Below are 20915 nucleotides of genomic sequence, written 5' to 3'. Positions count from 1 at the left end.
CATCTCTGTCTTAGTCTGCTCTCCGGTGCTGTGTGACCTCTCGGGTTACAGCTACAGGGAATTTTGGCTCATATTGACAGCTAAAGTGGAGCAGAAGCAGGCCAAAACCGCACGGGGCTGCAGGCAACAGTCTGGTCTGAGCTCCTCCAGGGACCCAGGAGTTGGTTTCTGTGACGTCCCGTCCTCTTGCAAACCCTCACTGATCTGCCAAAATCCGTCTCGCATCACAATCCTCTCTAAAAACGCGCTGAGCGGCGACTGTCAGATTCCCTGCCATACACAAAGCTCGCTTTGAAGCTTTGGCGAGATGTGAGATTTGGACATCAATGGAGTTGGGGGAATGTTTAATTGATGCTGAAGAATAGCGCGGCCGATTCGCATTCATCGCACATTTCGGATTGATGATATTAATAAAGTGGAATCAATCGTAGGACAGCTGAGCCAAATCCTGATATCTGGAGACTGTAAGCTCCCAGAAAAAAAGTTCATCTTCATTTCTATAACGGTACAAATCAGGTCAGAATCTGGCGCCCCCACTTAAACCCACTGAGAAGCATCAGGGTGAAAATATGTGATATCTTGTCATGCCAAAGCCTCTATTGGAGCTGGGTGAGGATCTGAAATGAAATATTTATGTAGCATATATGCAACACGTCTAATTAAATTGGGCTTTCTTTTAGAATATTACGGAAATGAAAATGTTTACCATCAAACACCCAGAACTCGGTTGTTGGTAATAAATGTGAGACTACAAGTTAAACATTTACGGATTCGTTGGAAGGGCATTGGAAAAACTGCCGCAACCCTTAAGACATTGAAGTCATGGCTCCAGCAAAGATCAGTGTTATGTGCAAGTAGCTACAGAGGAAAGGTACTGTGGGTGCGCGAAGTGTACACCAGCACCTGACTGTGAGACGATCAGCAGACGGGTAACTTGACCCAAATCTGACGCGGAATGTTTTGCCAAACAGAATTCATGTCCACCTCGTCCATGGGGTCCGTTTTTCCGGAGAATAGGACTGAGTTAATTCATGTGGTGTGGCGCTAAGGCAAGTAAGAGATGAGGAAATCGGGCCATAAAAGTGCGTCTGGTGATTCTGTTTTGTTTAAGCACTATTTTAGACTTTGGAATCAGAATCTACTCTTGAAGATTGGAGCAGGAGAGAGGTACCGGCAGTGCTGGCAGTAATCCACAAATGCTGGATCCTCTCAAATGGTACTTGACACCAGCGATCAGTGGTGTTGTCTCCGTGATGTGATGAACATACCATAGATCTACTAAAAACTTAAAAGGGCGCAAGGATACAAACCAGTGCATTGATCTTTTTAATGTAAATAAAACACCTGTAATACGATACCAAAAACACTAAAAAGAGAAGCATGATACAACACTATCTTGTCACAGACATGCGCTGGACATGTCAAGTTACCTTTTCCTGGGAAACTGGCTGCTTTAAATGCATCAACGGTCTTGTGGTGTTGCAGCTCTCGCGCCACTGAGCGATCTGATGGCATGTGTAGCCTCATTCACGCTACAGGCAGAGACCGCATGTAGTGTCAGTCACTGCAACCCGGGATGTGGTCCAGATTTGCGCCAAACCGTGACTGGCGTGAGTCCGGATAAGACATAAAGGGAGGATCGTGAGGGAAGAGGATTGCTCTCCAAAACAATGTCTCGTCCTGACAATGTACTCCACCAATACACGAAACATTCAATCCATTTTCGAATAATGGATGGGACCGTGAGATGGGTATATTGAGAGTCATTGTTGCGCCTGTTTGTTGCTGTATCTGCCAGGTTGGTTGCTTTCTGATTTATAGTTGCTTTATGCTAACGTAGGAAAAACATAAAAGTCGCCATAAAGTCAGAGGCCAGTGGGGATGGTCAGCTCCTCATCTGAGTAATGACCCGTTCCCTCTAACGCCATCACTGTCACAACAACAATGCTCCAGGACATTAGCGTCATCATCAGCCTAATATCTGTCTCCGTGCGCGTCCGTGCCCCAGTCCTTTCGCTAGCCCTCAGGGGACGTTTCTTTATCTGAAGGCCACAAATTCACTGTATCTCGGCGACAAGACGCGCACACACACATTTCTCCTGGTGTCAAGATAAAGCGGCGTCTTGGAACGGGCATGGACGCCCAGGTGAGAGGATAAATCTGAGCGGCAAGGTCGAGCACTGCAAAACAAGGTACTGAACATTTTTTATCTCCTCATCTGGCAACGGGGTGAACGCTTCAGATGATAAACTCAGGTCGCCCCATTTCATCATTTGCTCAATAACTTTTGTGTTTTAAAATCAACTACACTGGGATGAGAGTGTCCCTGCCCTGTCGTCTTTTGGAATCTTTTATTTTATTATTTATTTTGTTTTCTTCTGCGCTCGTGTTTATTGGAATGATGTATCCATTTTGATACTCATAATATATAGAAACATTACACATTAAATATCAGTGTATTAATCATTTCCTTAACACAAACAATCCTAAATATTGTTTGAGTTATTTTGTGTCAACAATAAAGCCACATTTTTAAAACCTTAAAATATGGAAAACAATTGGCCTCTTTCTTTAAGGCCAAAACTCCAAACAGTTCTCAATGAAATAGCCATGGGGTTTTCCAAATCCCACCGGCCTCCCTATCCTGGAATGATCTGCCAAACCGTGACCTTATCGGTGGTTTCTGCTGACATTTTCCCCTCATTATTAGTCAAAGTGGAACACAAAACCCAGCCTAAATTGAGCAGGAACCTGTATGGTCACGCTAAGAGGGAATGGAATCAGAACGGTCGGCTGCACTCGGGTCTGAGTGCGCAGCGCTAAGGGACCACCACCATGACCTGTCACGGACTAGTCACAGCACATGGCTGGAGGGATTGCACACCTCCGCTCACCACCCTTGGAAAAGAAGGGTGTCTAGAAGTTTATTAGGCACTGGCAATTACCCATGGGGTCCTTGGGGGCCCGTATTAAGAGGGCGCACTTTGACCCTTGCCTCAAAGCTGCTCAACAAAGCCAAAGTAATCCGCACCACTGGGCCTTGAGACGGTTGATGACAAAGACCTACAAGTGCATTTATTAGAAAGAGAGAGGTCACTTCGGGTTTGAATGCCCGACAATAGTAAACAGCCAACATTGACTATTATAGCTGATCACAGCACTTCCTGTAAATTCATTTGGATTTCTTTATTCTTGATTCTTGTTTTTGTTGCTAAAATCGCAGACTGAATACCGTGTCTTTTTCAGTCTGAATAGAAAAATGGTGCTACACAATGGGAGCTACCCGAATCCTTCAAGAAAACCATTTGAATGTGACCATTGTTTTTGGCCAAGCCTGTTTGTTGCCAGCTTTCCTCAACAATGTAAGTATATTTGGAAGCACAAGGAACCAACAGTAGTCAAGAAAACTGGTGACTGACAAACGTCCAAACAACACAAGCTTTGGACCAAACCATGATCTCTGGTGTGTCACAGCCATACCTCACAAAAACACCAAATTTTTGGCTGGTTTCTCTTCTTGGTGACACACTCATTCGTCATACAGAGAGAAATGTTGCTCATCTGCATGAACAATTCATCACAAGAGCCAGTAACAATGAATCATTATGAAAATTTTAAACCACTGCAGAACTCTATAATCTATTTTTCCGGCAAACCAAGTGTGCAATTGCATTGTCGGATTATTTATTCAGAAGCACCGGCCTCACAGCTCGAGTGGACAACCAGGGCATCACTTTCACCTTTAATTGGTCATGAAAAACACCTTTGGGGTGACCTCGGCCTCAAGTTTAATTAAATGGCTTTATTGCTAATGTTCCAAAGATGAGTGTTGTCTGTGTGCGTGTGACAGCAGCCCCCACCTCGCTGGAGGGATAAATATTCAGGAGGAGGATGACAGATCGTCCCCTGGCTGGCAAAGCCACTGGAGGGATGGAGGAAGGGGAGTCAAGAAAAGTGTCCTTGGGTTCAAGCTTTGTTGTGGGAGGATTGAGACGGTCGTCTGTCAATCCTTCAGCTTACATCTCGTCCGACATAAGGCAATCTGCTCTGGTGTGAACACGCACACACCAACACACACTGCTTTTCGCACCCCCTCACCAAAGAACATTTAACCCTCTTATTTTCTTATCCAGCCTTCATACACTCCCACAAACGTATCTTCCACTTTGTCCACACTGCCTTCCCGGAAACCAGTGGAGACCCTTGGTTGCGAGTGGGCCAGCGTCTATCGCCCACTCTCATTAGTCAGAGTGGACCCCCCCATCCTTCGATCCCTATCAAGCATTACTGATGAAAAAGCCCCACACAGGATATTGAAGTGTGTTTTCAGTAACGATGGGAGGGTCCAGAGAGGATGGTGTGGGGCTGTAAAGGAGGAGGGGGGGTCTTTCACAGTTTGAGACAGATGTCTGTGCTGCCCTTAAGCACCCACCACCTCCCCCTACCATCCACCAAGTACATGAGGACCTTCGCCCAGATACAGCAGTGTGGACAGGGAAAAAAGCTGTTGGCACCAAATTCCGACAAATCGCTCCAATATCGAGGCTGATTGAAGATTGCGGCCCCCTGCCGAGAACACACACGCGGCGTAGAAGCCAGGACCATTACTCTAGTCACACTCCCGACCCAAAAACGTCTGCCTCTATCTTTCTTTATAACTCGTTTTTCTTTCACTGCACGGTCATTTGCCTCTTTTCTCAGAGAGGGCCTTGAGTAAATGACATAACATGCTTTCACTCTTGGCAAACGTCGGTGCTGAAGACAAATAAAAGGGAAACACATTTCTATTCTTGAGCCACTGACAAGAGGGGTCACCTTCTCTCAGCCATCCAGACCCTTATTGCCCTCTGAGAAGCCACATAAACTGTTCATCAATGTCTGAGGGAGTTTTCCCCCACGTCAAATTTAATCCCTCCATTTTCGTGGTCCCTAAGCACAGTCGGCTGGTCCATCTATACTCATTTAGCGATCTGCAACAGCTGCCCGGCCCCTCCATACGCGCTCCTGTACCCCTCCCCATCCACAACAACGATGACGGCTCAGAAGCAGCTGCCTCCATTAGACCTCAGCAGGGGAAACGACCACCAGCCGTGAGGAAATTTGACAGGTTGAAGTGAGAGTTGCGTCCAAACTCCATTCCACATTCCACGTTACTTAATGTGGCACTCACACTACACTCATGTGACGAACCCACACGACTACCCGCTCAAACACTAACCCACGCTCGGATACTCTTGGGTTAAAATTACAGATGCACCGCTGTGACACCTCTGGTCACGACTCCACCGATATAGACACCAATGTCTTTAAAAAAAGGAGTGCAACTTCCAAATAAGAACTGATATCTATGAAAAAAAAATGCAAAATATCTAAACCCTGCCCTGAAACAAGGCTTTCTGAAAGGCAATGTTCTGCACAAGCACATAACATTTGACATAGGTTTTAAATAGTGACAAATCACCATCCTGCCACTGAAAACATAGAGGTAACTGTCACGCTACCATCACAGGTCAAATGCAGGATACTCCATTTGTATACCAAGCTTGGGAAAGGGTACATAAGCCTTGCAAACGACACAAATTCACATTTTCGATTCGCTGTAACACAACCCCACAAGCACACAAAGACTTGAGCGACAGAGTTCAAATTGTCAGGAATCAAACAGAAGAATAGAAATTGAATGTCACCTCAAAGGAAATCGAGAAATTCACTGCTGGATCTAAATCAGAATGCAACGTCCCTTGACACAATTGGACAGGAAGAAGACCAAACAAACATCAGTTGTAATAGGGGGCAGAATATACAGTGGATCCAAAGTTAAATAGTAAAACGGAACCTAACCTAAACCTTTAGGGTTATAGAGACACTATGGAGACACTGCCACGTAGTGACAACAAAGAAATCTGGATTAAGTTTCAAAGGCAAGAATCAGTAAAATCTCTTCACAGTGGCAGCCACTGTGTTTAAATGAGAAAGTCAGGGTATTTAAGATGTATAAAAACCAATCTGAGCTTTCTGACAAAACTTATGAAAAGGACAGTGAATTTAAATCTGTCAGGAGCAATGTGTCAAAGTCATCGAGGCTTCTTTTAGAGCTGTGGAAAAGACGAATGAGGGATAAACAGAAAACAGTAATACCGGATTAAACCAGGATGATAAAAAAAAGATGCCAAGCATCTTGCTTATACCACAGATTCACGCACCCTCCTATCCACTTCATGAGCACAGCATGGAGAAAGCAAGCTTGTGCGCGACAGGAATTTTCTGCTGTGATTTTGCGCCAAATTACATTTCTGATCCTCTAAATAAACTTGAGCAAGTTATTGCGTGTAAGAAGGCACATGACCTGCTGAGACGGTACCGACAAACAGTAGAACAGGTGTACCTAATAAACTGTAATTGGACTGTTCAATGCCAAGTGAATTCGAATTATGCATGAGCCCATGAATATCTCAACCGCCGGGAAAAACCCAATTATGTTCCATCGGTCTCCTGCAAAATGAAAGCCATAAGTCACTGTGAAGCATTATAAGTCATTGTAATCCTGTTATTAGCCGAGATAAGCCGCTTCTTACAGCGCAATCAGCAGGCAAACATTCAATTTTGCATTCACTCGACGATACAATATGCAATCCATTATTAATCGGTTGCTATGTCCCAATAATTGAATCCAGCAATGCAGATAGCGCTGCAATTACCTACAAAAACCGATTTACAAGGAGGTACAAAAGCTTCTCCTCACTGCTGCTGCTGCCGGGGAGGAATGATGAACATATTAGTCAAGATGCTAGATTTCGCAGCTCCTCCAGTGGTCATAAATGTCACAGCCCTCTCTGCCGCAGCCACAGTGTTACGTCACACCCAGACGTTTTGGGAGAGGAAGGGGTAGTGTTGGGGGAGGGGAGGCGTAATGCTGATACTTCTGCGGAGGCCCTCATTATCCACCACAAAAAAAAAAACACCAGAGGACAGAACCACGTGAACGTGTGTGGATGTGAGGAGGGGGCGTGCGGTCCGAGGTAGTCAAACACATGGCCCATGAAAATGGCAAGGATGAACAAGGCCAACTTGGGGGCACATTGTTAGCACAGAACCATGTGACAGCAAGATTATGCTTCTAAGCTGGTTCACGCTTTACATAGCCGGGCATGCTACACATGTGGTCAAATTATGTTGGCGGGTCACTACTGTAGCAGTACGCTTCAACAGAAGCACATGTCAAAAACTGTGCAGGTTCCAGGTTCACAATTTTCAAAATTCCCTTCCTAAAGTCGACGACAACACCCTGACATCAACATCCAGTTCCAGTCAACCTCCATTCCCAATTCATTCCTAAAAATTACAATGGGAGAAGAAATTAAAAGCATGTCCAAGTTATTATGTTTGTATTTCTCGTTGAGACTGGTTGCAAATGTGTCTCATAGCATTACATAATAGTAGAGTACACCAAGCAAACAAAACAGGAATCTGTTGAAATGGCCTTAAAAATGCTGTCGCACACCTCTGAGTACACAAGTGTTTATACGTCCGCATTATTTGGCATCAGAAAGTAAGAAAGGCAACTTCGATACCGTGAAGCGAGAGCTACAATGGTGGGTTAAAACGATGTTGGGCCTTCCCTGCTGAACGCTGGGAACTAAAGTGCATTCGCTCACTCAGAGACAAACAAGCCTCAGGCTTATTTGATTGAAACAGCCGCATTTCACATCAGGAGAGGGGGGGTGTATTAAAATAGACAGCAAAATCCCTTCGCATGGAAAACCACATCATCTACCAGCACACTCCCCCACTGCTGCAGTTAGCCTGCTACAGCCGAAAACGCTCCTGGTTTATGCACGGACACAGATAGAGGCATTCTAGCATGAAAACAAACGTGTGTGTACATGGACGGAGATGAAAACTTCTCATTTGAGTGCAAATCCTACCAATCTCCTGGCACGGTGAGTGTTCACCTATGTGTGTCTCAGAAGTGGGTTCCCATCCCAATTCGGGGCTGCCTCCCCGGCTGTGCTCACCCACCCAGCAACCTTGAGGTTAATCCACCACAAACCTCCCCTGGCGTGTCATGTTGGCGCTGGGTATATGTCCAGTGAGGTTTTTTTTTTCCAGTTTTTCATCCAGGCATTTCATCTCCGCAATTCCTGAAGGGAAACACGCAAAGCCGCCTTGGACCCCGACGACTCGGCAAGTCAGCAGAGTATGGAGACCAGTAATTCCCTCACATTTAAAGTAACATCAACTGGCTGCTGGCTTTTTTAGCAGATCCAAACAGAGACATCCCTCAAACAGAAAACGCCTGAACTGTCAACCCTGCTGCTGTGTCCTCTAGCTGTGTGATGATTTGTTCCCTGCCCAGGGCTCCTGTCAAACAAACGACCCCAACTTCTGACCTCCCGCAAGAAAAACAATTTCCCAGCGTGGATCAATAATCGCACATTATTAAGAAGCTGGATTTAAGAGCCATGCTGTCTCTCTGAGCTCTGATAGTGGGAGTTGACGATGAAGAGCTCCTTGACCTCAGCGGAGGAAAGACATCTCCAAGTTGAGTAAACACTTTCTTCCCCTCGACTGCCTATATTCATGTGTCAAGCATCAAACTACTTTGGATAGAAATCTCAAACTCTGATGCAGATTGCATGAATTGGCTCAGCGCAAGTTGTCGGCTTAATCGGGACTGGCATGAATCTTTTCAGAGGCTTGTATCCCAAAGCAACAGTTCTGAAAGCGATTCATCTTTCCGTGGCCATGTGATGTCAATGATGGAAACGGATGGCATGCCATGTCTCTTCATATGACCCTGGCGCTTCATGAAATATTCAAACTCTTTGACAAACGTTACATCGGCACGAGTGGATGCAGACTCTGTGTAAACTAGAATAAATTAACTAGTAAAATGAAAGGCACGCACAAAAGTAGGTTGGAGAAATGCAGTGTTGAATACCAGTGGTGCATTTACATGGAACGGCCACGACTTCCCACGACAACCCAGAAGAGCTTGAGCTGGTATCTGTGAATGAGAAGGCCGGGTGCTTCAACATCCACTGTGATTATCGCTTAGGATGGAAGGATTATAAAAATAAAGCGTCCAGAAATGCACACTAAACTTTCCTCCACTGTTGTCTTGCTAATATCAAACTGTGTATTGGACTGAAACTACCAAGATAATAGCTCGACTAAACCAGCGTGGAACAGTTTCTCTTGATCAAGATCAGACCAGGTGATCTGCGCTCTAGAAGTTAGCATAGTAGAGTCAGCTCAACCTTACAACATTATGAACAACCCATTTTCACTATTTGCGAGTGGACTTTTGCATCCCAGAGTGATGCAGAACTCAGCTTTACGCCTGCATTTTGATGCATTAGACTTTCAATTGAGGCACATGTTCTGCCTTTCACATCATATTCTGACTCCTGGGCTGTACGTAAATGAAAGACGGAGGTTGGTATTAGGGTTCAGCCACGGCGTGGTGCTCCATTCGCTCCAAATAAATAATGGTGTCACACGCGTATTTAGCGTAAATGATCCTGTGCTTTAGCCACAGTGAGGTCTGTCAGTAAGGTGGAGAGCCACATAAAGTGCTGTATATCCCGAGAATGACAGCTTTCGATCAACGCTTCACTATTCTGACGGCTACATGTTGGTGGCAGCATTGATCTATTGCTCAGATTCAAGATCACGTTAGCACGTGTTCCTCTTGACAGTTCAACTACAATCTAACTGGGAGAACTGATGCGACATTACTAAGGAATTCAGCTACCTCTACAGTACATTAGCTTTATTATCAAACTATGTCTTCGTGCAATTCCTCTCTTGCATGAAGACATGGTGTTGTGTTTCTGTATACTCAGTACCTGAGGCGATTATCATCTGCATTCTATCCAGAACCTTGCAGCAACTTGCTTCAACCACATTGTCTGAGCTGACACTTAAATTTCCCCTGGATATTTCTGGATTGGTTGAAAATCATTACACCTGAGGACTGAGTCACATATCGCTGCCTTGACAAGTTTAGGACGGGTGTGCGTTCCAGAAATAATGTATGCATGGCATTGCTAAGCCAAGCAATAACCACACCTCCATCTGCCCACCCTATGACCCGAAGGGCCCCAACAACAATACCATTACAGAGGTGGTCGACGCTCCTGTGTGTGGTCAGCTAATAAAGCAATTGTCTGGCCCTGAAAAGAGGATTACTTTAATCTAGTAATGGCCGACGTCGTGCGGCCCATAGCACTGGGGTAAGAGGGTCACTGAGAACTGCTGAGAGGCCTATTGTACTGAGACTGGAGCACCCCACCCCCTTTGTCTGCTTGCCCCGTACTGCCATCAGCAGACCCCCTTGTCCGAATCAAGACTACTGGAGTTCACCCAACTGGAAAGTCGAGGGGAGGCAGTCAGCACCTCCTGGAATTCCAACAGCGACATTTCTTGAGTCGAACGATAACAGCGATAAGAGCAGCAACTACTCGCAGCTTGTTTGCTTAATTCACAGAGAGCACTCAGCCGGCACTGATATTCAAGGACGTCTGTCAGAGACGTTGAATCTTACTGTTAGAAAGGATTTGCATTACTGTCGGGTTAGAAAAGTTCGGCAAATAAACATCCCACTTTCGCTTTATCAAGACGTCACAAACTTTGGAATCAGACATCACCGTCGAAGGCTTCGCCCACACAACTAGACAAACTCCAAAAGTTTGTGTCATTTTGGGTTGCATTACCATCATGGTGAAGTAAAACTTGCTGCACTTTTCGTCTGGATTTCCTCACAGAACAACCTTTTGATCACGATACCAGGCATCCCATCTGCTATCAAATGAGGGTTATATATGTAAACACAATTGTCATTTTCGAGCTAATGAACCGAACAGTTTTGTTTTCTTCCACAGCTCAGTAGTTGATATAAAGTACTCTCTAACGGGTCTATGAGAGTCTAAACATATGCACAGAGAAAATCGCCTTTTAAGCAAAAACAAACAAACAAATGTCAACAAATGTTAATATTCTAGAAGCAGCTTTCACTAGACTGGATACTATTGCCTTACATTTTTAGCTCACAAACACCAGCTACACAAAGAATAAAAAAAAACTTGTATAGTGAATAGGTTGATAATAATTCCTGTATCATACATTGATAATACAGAGACAAAATGTTTAGTTCCATTATGTTATTATCAGTCTTTCTTTTTAGATTTCTTTAAGAAAGATTCGATCGAATGATGTCAGCTGTTGCTCTGACTTTCTTTCAGTGTGTGTTTCCCTTTCCAAGGGTCAGTTTCTCTCGACACCACCCACTTCCACTCCCTCACCATGTGGCCTGAGAGGTGAAAAAGGTGAACCAACGTGTCGGAAATCAGCGTCTTTTTGTCTGAAGCCAGCCTCAGCCTGTCCACATCACGCTGTCGCAGCATGTCAGCTGTCACTGTCCGCTACCTTCCCTGCTAATGACCCTGGAACCAGGGACGCAGCACTCGTCCCTGTCAAGTGTGCGGAAATTTGTTCGCGTGGTTGAAGCAGATGGGCCAAGCCTTCGTTTCCTGCCCCGTGCTCCGCACACTTCCTACGCAAAGGAGGGGGGTGTAGGTGGCATTGTGAGGAGGGGGGAGAGCAACAGCACCAATTTTCCAACCTGTCAACAAACTCCAAAAACAGATGGATCTTAGAGAAAAAATCCATTTAGCTCCACTTCAATGACTTAAGCCCCTGTACGCTGACCTTTCCTAACTCCTGGGTGGGAGCGTCTTAAGGAGAAATGAATCTTGCACAAATACACTCAAGCAGAAATCAATAAGCATTTACCACAGTCGCTGGCCTTCGTATTTACCATTAGCACACAGGTCAAATATGCCTAAATCCCCCTGAAATACCACTCTATCACACATGCACGGCCCGACTCACAGGTGAGCGCCCAGGTCGATAACGGAGGGGTCCCGTAGACTTTGAGTGACTTTTGCTGTTTCAGAAAGAAGAGAATAAAACATGGAGCTCGCCGTCGGCCATTTTCCCATTTGGGCGTGATGATAACTGACACGAGTTGCAACATAAGCCCCTTATTCATATGCAGAGCGGAAACCTTGTCGGTTAACATCATGCTAATGTAACATTTAACATCTGCGAGTCAGAATACACTGACATTTCCTGACACTCAGGCATTCAATCCAAAGCAAAGATTTGCATCACATAGGGACAAAAGTATTCCTTTCACACCTTAAACATCTTGGACAGAAAGTACCAGGCGGAGAAGCCATTTACGAATAACTGCCAGACTAACGCTGATAAACAGCCTGTAATTAAAACACGCTAGCTGACTCTGAAATGAGTCACGTATTAATTACAAACTTGACTAATGACTTGGCAAGCTTATATGTTGATTATAATTATATAGGATTAGACCGCCGGTGTAATATGAGTGACATAATGAGCTCATAAATAACCTGAGTTTCACTTGGAACACATTTTCAAATTCTGAACTCCAGTTGAATTTAGCAGCTCGACTCAACAACAACAACAACGACAAAACTGTCCTGTTGTGTCTGCTCTAATGACGCTCTGATAGCGTCTGATTGATTTGTGTGAAGCACTTATTGATCGCCACTCATGTTTACTATGAATGATGCTCGTGGCCTCCTTCTCACAATGAATCCAGCGCCTCCTGGTATTTGCGATGAAGTGATGGATGTGTTCTGAGCACTTGCATGTTTGTGCTGCCCGCATCTCATTACTGTTGTCTCTCCTGGTGTGTGTCAGATCACTCTTTTCCAGTTGTAGTAGAAAGCAAAGGAACAACAACAACAGAGCGCTAGCAAGAACAAGATGTTTGTTGCAAATATGAAAAAGAACTACTTCCACAAAAATGGCTGCACTGTTGTATAAGGCTCACTATAACTGATAGTCTGGGTCAGTGGATGCTTTCATTTACCTTTGTAGTTTTTAACCATCTCCATGTGTGACGTGTTGTCTATATATGAACAGTGTTAATCCGCAACAGACCTGTAATATTTCAATTCAAATCCTGCAAAAATGATTCATGCACAATAATTCAAAATCACAATTAAATAAAACAAATTATTGTGGTAAGACACTACATTATTAGATTTAGCCAAATCCCCAAAAACATCTTAAAATATGCAATCAAAATTAATCATACAGTTTTATTTTCAGAATATTTCGTTTATTGTATAATATTTCTGTTGCATTTTCAGAGTTTTCAGGAATTTAATTATCATTATTCAAGGACATTTTGGGGGGAGAAGCTATCACAACTTTTTTCTAATATATGACAACATTTAATATGATTCCATACATTCATAATCTTTAAGTTAGTGCAAATTTCACATGACTGAATCCATATAAAAACTACTGGAGTATCAATTTAAGACAGGAATAGTCTGTAAATTCCACACGCTTCCTCATTAAGTCTTAAGAGGAGCCGCTACATTTATAGCAAGAGTTTATGGCAACTCATTACCATAATTGTGATTTTTATACACACTAATGTGAAAATTGAACGCAGTATTTAGACCTATTTAAATAGTGTCCATTTCATGCTCATTACGGCTCGAGCAAAAGATGCCCCATAGTGAGTATAAGTGTTGATGTAATTGTGTTATGGTTTGAGGTTGAGACAGTTCACGCTCCGCGGGACATTCATCCAAATGGGGTTGAATCGGAGACAGCAGAGAAGTGCGTCTCTGACACTGCAGATGGGTTGATGCTGATGTACAAACCAAAGACAGAAAGCTGGACAAAGCATCTCTGTTGCCGTGTCCTTCACTTAACAACACATCTGTGTCTTTGCTGGTATCATTTGGGTCTTAATCGTGGCCTGCAGGAGTGCAGCCGCACCACAAGAGCCATTGTGTTGCTCTGCTGGGGGGCTTTTGGCTTCTTTGTGCACAAGAAAGGGGTCGTTTGCATCATTTAGGGACTAACGGTTTACAATTAATCATTGTTAATCGTCCTTCCTGACGCCTGAGACCGAAAATGAGGGTCACCCGCTGCCATAAGTGCTCAGTGGATACCACACATTACTGCGGGATTGTTTCACAATCTGGTCGTGACAAGGGTTTGTGTTAAAACTACAGATTGGATAGAGCAGAAACCTATACAGTGGGCGGTGGATTTTAGTCATTCAGCTTCACATGTCACTAGCTGAAAAAGCCCAATGGTGCAAAGGTTGGATTTATGTGTTTCCAAGCGGGAATTCTGACATTATCCTGAAAACTGAAATGTCATCTTATGATTCTTGCTCACAGGACTTATCAAAGGAAGTCGAGCGGCGAAGTAAACACATCGTACTTCTCATAACCCCGGAAATATGGCTTCCCGACACGTCCCTCCACCGACCCTTCACCCCAGCAAAAGCAGGCGCTACGTGCTATTACTGCTCAAGAATAGCTCATTAGCTTGTCACCAAAGGCCACAAGAAGAGTGTGTCATTAAACTTTAAACTTTGTTAAAATCTGAACACTTGACTGGCCTATACTTGGAAACACCATCCAGGTCTCGCTGTTCAGGTCAGGAGGGTTGGTTTTGGAAAAGAGGCAGTAAACAACGTTGTCCGAGGAGACAGGATTAAGAGCATGAGAACCCAACACGTTTTTATGATAATTTATTTAAACACTCGTCAGAGCGTATGTAAATATGAATGATTTAATCCACACTTGGGACGGTCATTAGCATGAAGCGCCGGTGGTCCGGCTCAGAGATAATGAGGATCATTGGACTGGACGGTTGCAGCCAAGGGCCCGCTATTGTTCTCTGTGGCCCCCGTGGCTCAGAGTCTTACACTGTCATTAAACAAGAGGAGGAGGTTACGGCTCTTCTTCACACCACCTGTTGTCAACACCCCCCACAACAACCCCTTCCTCCTTTTGTCCCACTGACCCACTGCACAAGAACCGCTCGTCCTCAGTCTGGACTAATTAATTCACTGCCGTCCTTCGGAGGAGGCTGCGGCTGGTGGCTCCGGCTCAAAGGCCAGCGGGCAGCCGGATCATGGTGAGGGGCTAAGCCAGAGGCTCGTGGCCTCACTGCGGCCATCTGCCCTTCCCTTTATTCAAGAGCTGACCAGTGATTTTAGTCGAAACTCCAGCGGACTATCCTATTACCGATGCCCCAGCAGACGTAGCAGATGACTGAGGTTGACGGTGTGAAACCATGACAGAGCAGATGAAGCCAGACAGATGACACGGCAAAATGTAATGTAGGTTGGTTTGACAGGGTTCAGATTAGAACCCAGATTTCAGTACAGGTGGGGTTTTCCTTCATTTACGCCACAGCCATGTCACAGCTGTCGCTGCTTGTGGCAGGAATGGAAATGACTAGTTCAGTTCACATCGCAAAGTGTCTTGCACTCTGCCACGGAAATGAAAATTAATCGTCAAATGACATTTTTCATGACTGAGTTGTTTAAAAAAGGGCAGTGCAGTGAAGGAGTGGAGAGCACTGCAGCTTCACAAGAGGATAGCTGTATGTTCGATTCCACCTATGTGCAACTCTTTGAATGACTCTGTATCCTTTCTGAGAGGAGTGTACATGTTCTCCCTGTGCTCTGAGTGGGCACTGCAGCTTCCTCCAAAAACACACAAAATAGAACTAATAAATAAATTGTCAATAGGTGTATGTGTGTTTGTACTTGAGTGTTTGGCCATAAGCGTGTGACCTGTTCAGGGTGTCCCTAGGCTCGAGTCCAGTTCGCTGGTATTGGCTCCAGACCAAGTCCAAAAGGGAAAAGAAACTGGATAGATGGAGTCATGTAAGTGAGTGAGTGAAGTAAAGGTGTGATTTGTTCAGTAATGCGGTTTCGTAAACTTCCTGTTTCCATTTGCAATAACACTGAAGACATTATCTTCACTTTATACTGTGTAACCTTGGTCATCACAGCCAAAGCAGAGATGAGAGGTATCACAGAATCACAAGAGGAGTGTAGTTCAAATAAATGTGCAGATTCAGCATAAGAATCTGTATCAAGGGTAAACAAAACTGAAAAATTAATCCTTAGTTGGATGTGGGAATGCTATGCTTTACACGTATGGCTAAAATATACTCCTGTTCTGGGAGGTTAGAAGGTAGAACAATTTTATTATATTGTTATAAATGACTCACAGTATCACCTAAACTAAGTGAAAACCAGCAGAGCTTAAAAGTACATGCGGATGCACGCCACATGTGCTGTGTCCAAGAACATGTGGTGTCCGGCCGTTCGGAGTAACAGCACCGACAGTTCTGCCAACAAGACAGTAGCGGGGAGATGGGTCACTTCTACCCTTATCACGCTTGCCACCTCACCGACGCCAGCACTTTCCCCTCCCGACAATTTCTACCAAATCCCTTTCCCCAACTGCAAATCGCTTAAAGCCTGTATTGCATTTTGCACCAGTTCCAGTTATCGAAAAACTCTCAGACAGGTGTGAAATGCGTGTGCGTGGAGCGCATGTGAGGAGGTGACAGCGTTGTTCAGCTGTTTCTCCCACTCTGGCGTCTGGGATTAAACTGGTGCACGGGCTGCAGCAGGCAGCAGTGACAAAGACTTACAGATGTAAACAGACACACAGACACGCTCAAGTCGCATCTTCACCTGTTCCCTGCCCAAATTCCACAAGGCAGCTGCCACACTGGACCTCAAGGGGTGTGACCTCCAAACGACCTGGTGGTTTCTGGAGCTGATGCCACCCCGGCAGTAGTGAAAGCTGTGTGAGCCTCTTGTGTGGGGCACCGCCGGCGTGTGAATATTCATGAGCCATAAAGCCGGGGCGCCGCAGACGGAGAAAGCATAATAAAAACGTCAGAGCGCTCGCGGGGCCGCAAGCTCAGCGAGTCGCTCCCAAAGTCAAACCCTCACCCACGGGTGTCGAGGCCGTTAGCTTCGGTGGCTTTTATGTGTCTGACACCAATAACTCAGAGGACATGTTTTAGTAGTCGGAGGCCATCAGACAAAGAGGACTTTAATAAAGTCTTGATCGAACCATTGGCTTTAAACGTACATTCAATCAGTTTATGTCACATTAACGCCTCATGATAATGGCATGGAAATTCATTATTAAATCATTAGTACAGGACAACATTCTGACTTACACTCCACTGTTGGTTTGTAGTTTATGAAATAAATAAAATAAAATGTAATCTTAAATAAATGAGCATTTACAGGTTAATTGTGGTGAAGTAGCTAGAAACAAATTATTATTATAACAAAATTATGCTTATATAAAATGTATTTGGGTTCATTCAAACACCCACACCAAGTATCTGGGAGACAATGCATCCAAACCAGCATGAGTGGCAGCTCCTCCGCACACACCTGCATGTTTGTAATATTTAGCAGATTGAGAGGACGCCTTGTTTTAAAACTGCAGGACAAGTGTAACCTGTCAGCTGAATCGAGCTCAAGGCTGAGACGACTGGTACGCTTCAGCACTGAACCTCTGTCCATGAAAAACGACATTAATAATGAGTTGAAATTGTAGAGATGGTTGCTGACAGATGAAATGACTTTCCGACAGCACAAGAATGCAATGTGCCAGTGGTGTTCTGTTAGAATTACCGCTCACTCAGTAAAAGACTCCGAATTCCTTTTCAGAAATTAAGTCTGCTTGTCAGTGGTACCTTGACATGTCCAGTAAGGGGTTAAACCATCTGACCCTTCCATAGCTCCCACCGCGTTGGCTCACACTTTCATTCCAAATATACACACACCCATATGCAAAATCCATGTCGCCTCTCCAAGTCACCATCTTGCTGGCTTCTCCGGACCCGCTAAGCCCACCAGCTCTATGGGGCTGGCTTATGCGCCCGTCCCTTTATCTCCGGCCCCACCGGAGGGCGCGCTGGCAGGCACAAGCCTTTGGCGACGTCCTCTGTTTGTTGGCTGTAATCGCTTGCACGTCCTCCAGAGGCGGAAAATATCATTGTGGGTTTGTATGTCGGACAGCAAATACGGATGAGGCATTTGCGAGGGGAAGTGCAGTGGGCCTCGGACGGTCCCGCGTGTCACGGTGGAGAATGCCACAACCCCGAGGAAAGTAGCCGAAGCTGAATCGGACATGAGTCAGAGAATATGTGGCTATATCAGTACAACCGCACAGAGATTTGCCACTCACTTTGTTGGTTTGAGGAAAATCTCAGTGCAAATATCACACAAACAAAACGCGCTGAGCCATTTACAATGAGTCAGTCAAAGACAGCAGACAGACACGACGTTGGATTGCAGGATAAAAGCTAAGGATGACAAGGGAAAAGCTGCATCTTTTGTCTGTTCAGATTTTACAGATCATTCATCTTTTGCTTGTCATAACATTCCAAAGTGATGTAGTATGATTCAGAAGCACATAATATTGGATTACTTATCGTGTAATTATACACCACCACAAAGATCCAGCTATCAGTCATCTAAAGTATGGTTAATCTATTATGGTCCAACATGCATTTAATCCTTAGTACAACGTGAAGAGAGGAAAAACGATGACCAGCAGCCGATCAATGACAGGACCTCTCAGTAAAGACAATGAGGGGAACAGGAAAGTTTTCCAGATAAACAAGAGGGCCTGATGTTTATGAGGAGACAGTTGATGGTGCGTTCCCTCCAACGGCTTATTAAATTAGAGGACGTCTCAGAAAGAAGAAGCAAGTTTAGAGTTACAGGCTTTTCATCTGCTTTCTGTTAATGTGAATTCCTCAGATAGTCTCGCTTCTAAAGAGCAGATGATATCAGTCACTTAACACATCTGACACTGGCTTGTTTAAATGGGGCCGCCAATATTAATGATGGCAGAGAGTGCGCTAAAATGCTCCCACTGCTATTGACGTTGAGACGGAAAGATCAGAATGTCAGCACATAAAATTGTAAATGCCATTAAAAGCTAGACTATAAAGAGTAGATGATCATAGTCAGCAGACGACAAAAAATTCAACGAAAAATCCAACTTGGTCTTCAACTTTGAAAATGATGATTAATGTCAAATCTACTGTCATAACTGGTGATTCAAAGACATAGAAACATATTCTCCACTTTCACTCCGACCACCATCTTTCACACAAAAATCGCTTTAGTTAAGTCCACACTTACTTGCGACTTCCAGCGAAGCGTTCCGACTCACAGCCTCGCCCAGGTAGTTACGAGCCACGCATACATAGACGCCCTCGTCCGGTTTGCTCCGCCTCCCATGGACGATTCTCAGGAAGAAGAGGGAGCCGCTGGGTAAGAGCATCCGATGGGAGCGTGGGTCTTCTCTGTCTGTCTCAACACGTTCGCCATCCTTGTACCATTCCACCATGGGAGTGGGTCGCCCCTCCGCTTTACAGTTGAGGGTCGCTGGTTCTCCCTTGGACACGATCAGGTCAGATGGGTGTTCGACGATTCGTGGGGGGGCGTCCTCCAGTCTGGGCCGAGATCCTGGTGAGAGGACAGAAACAGAGAACGATAAGAATGACAACTTGATAATAAGTCCCAGCTTTTGAAAAACGTATTTCCGAATGTTCTTTGGTTGATACACAAATGTATAGTCCAAGTGTTTGTTGTTAAACCTGGTCAACACCTTGAGCAATTCATATCCACTTTGTGCATTGGAGGACTCACCAGGACTCATTCATGGATTGGAGTTTGCTATTGTACAAGACAGACCCGCTTCCTGCGATGCAAATGAGTCACGTAGCATATGTGGGACTCAACAATAAATGATTCCAGATGAGTAGTAAAAGGAGAGCTGCTCTGATTCTTGAACAGCATAAGCAAAATAGCTCGAACATATGAATCAGGAGGAGAGACTATCGTGACGCAACGGCGCCAGAGAAAAAAACTGCATGCGATAAACTTCACACCAAATGAAACTCCGTCTTGAGGCTGACTGCGCTGCTCATTGCCCCAAGCATGTTGTACTAACTATGCATGGTTGTTGAGTTGTGCATTTATATCTCGGCATCATCACCCACTCTGAACACCATTTTCAAAACTTGTTGGATTCAGATGGCGATGACGCCTTCACTGTGTAAACAAACACTGCCTTAGACACAAAACAGAGGCGGTTTGAGTCCTTTCCGTCTCCATGCAAACACTGCCATAGTCTGTTGTGAATAGTAGAAGTTTTCTGTCAACCACAGAATGACTCAGGCAAGGTTTCTTTCATACCCTCAGTGTAGCTGTGAGGACATAGGACTTAGCAAACTGACTCATACATTTAGTTAGATGTTCAGGATGCATTGAGTCACAACGGCAATTCGACGCAGCAGCTATATAACAAAATTACATCAAAATCAATGTTTGATTTCTGAGCCTTCAGCTAAACTCTTTACATCAGTGCTTTAAAAAATGAATGTACCGCACTTCTAGAGTCATGACTAACGCGCGTCTTGCAAGTTACAAGAGACGACGTGTCATGATTATAGGCAGCTCATTTATACAAGCACATTGTGGGGAAAGTGTTCCCCTCAAATTCCCTTCTCAATATGATTTAGATAGCAACCCAAATGGAAAAGTAAAGATTGGGGGAAAAAATCCCAAGTCCGAATGAAAAGCCAAGACGTCTGAACTATTTACATTAAGGCCACTTTGCGCCGAAAGAAAAATGGAAAGCACATATTCTAAAAGCCTAATCTGTCTTTTAACCCCCAGAGAATGTGTATTTAATCATTCGCCGGCACAGTGGTGCGGAACAAGTGTGTAATGCAATTGCTTTTACAGTTGAACCTTGAATATAAATCAGGGGGACGTGTGAAATTACAAGTCGGGGATTCTCATTCTAAATTATGAAGCAGCAAATCCACAATATATTCCCAGGCTAAGTACCTTTAGATTGCCCCTCTTTAGAATGACATCATCAAGCCAGTCTGGATAAAAAATATTTTGTGCGTATTTGTATTTGGTGAATAGACACAACGAACGCTGCACAACTTTTATTCAAATAAGAAGTTCAAGCCACTGAGTG

General features: G+C 44.6%; 1 protein-coding gene across 4 annotated transcripts in view; it reads right to left on the bottom strand.

Moving 5' to 3' along the window:
- The window catches only part of robo3 (roundabout, axon guidance receptor, homolog 3 (Drosophila)), a 129285-nt gene that overhangs the window by 33457 nt on the left and 74913 nt on the right, over nucleotides 1-20915 (bottom strand). For all 4 annotated transcript variants that reach the window (XM_053847022.1, XM_053847023.1, XM_053847024.1 and 1 more), the window contains exon 2: nucleotides 19061-19387. In XM_053847022.1, coding sequence (XP_053702997.1) covers nucleotides 19061-19387 — 327 coding nt within the window. The remainder of the gene's footprint in view (nucleotides 1-19060; nucleotides 19388-20915) is intronic.

Source organism: Synchiropus splendidus, chromosome 17 (genome assembly GCF_027744825.2).
Source record: "Synchiropus splendidus isolate RoL2022-P1 chromosome 17, RoL_Sspl_1.0, whole genome shotgun sequence".
Lineage (NCBI taxonomy): Eukaryota > Metazoa > Chordata > Actinopteri > Syngnathiformes > Callionymidae > Synchiropus > Synchiropus splendidus.
This window is presented reverse-complemented; position numbering and strand designations above follow the sequence as displayed.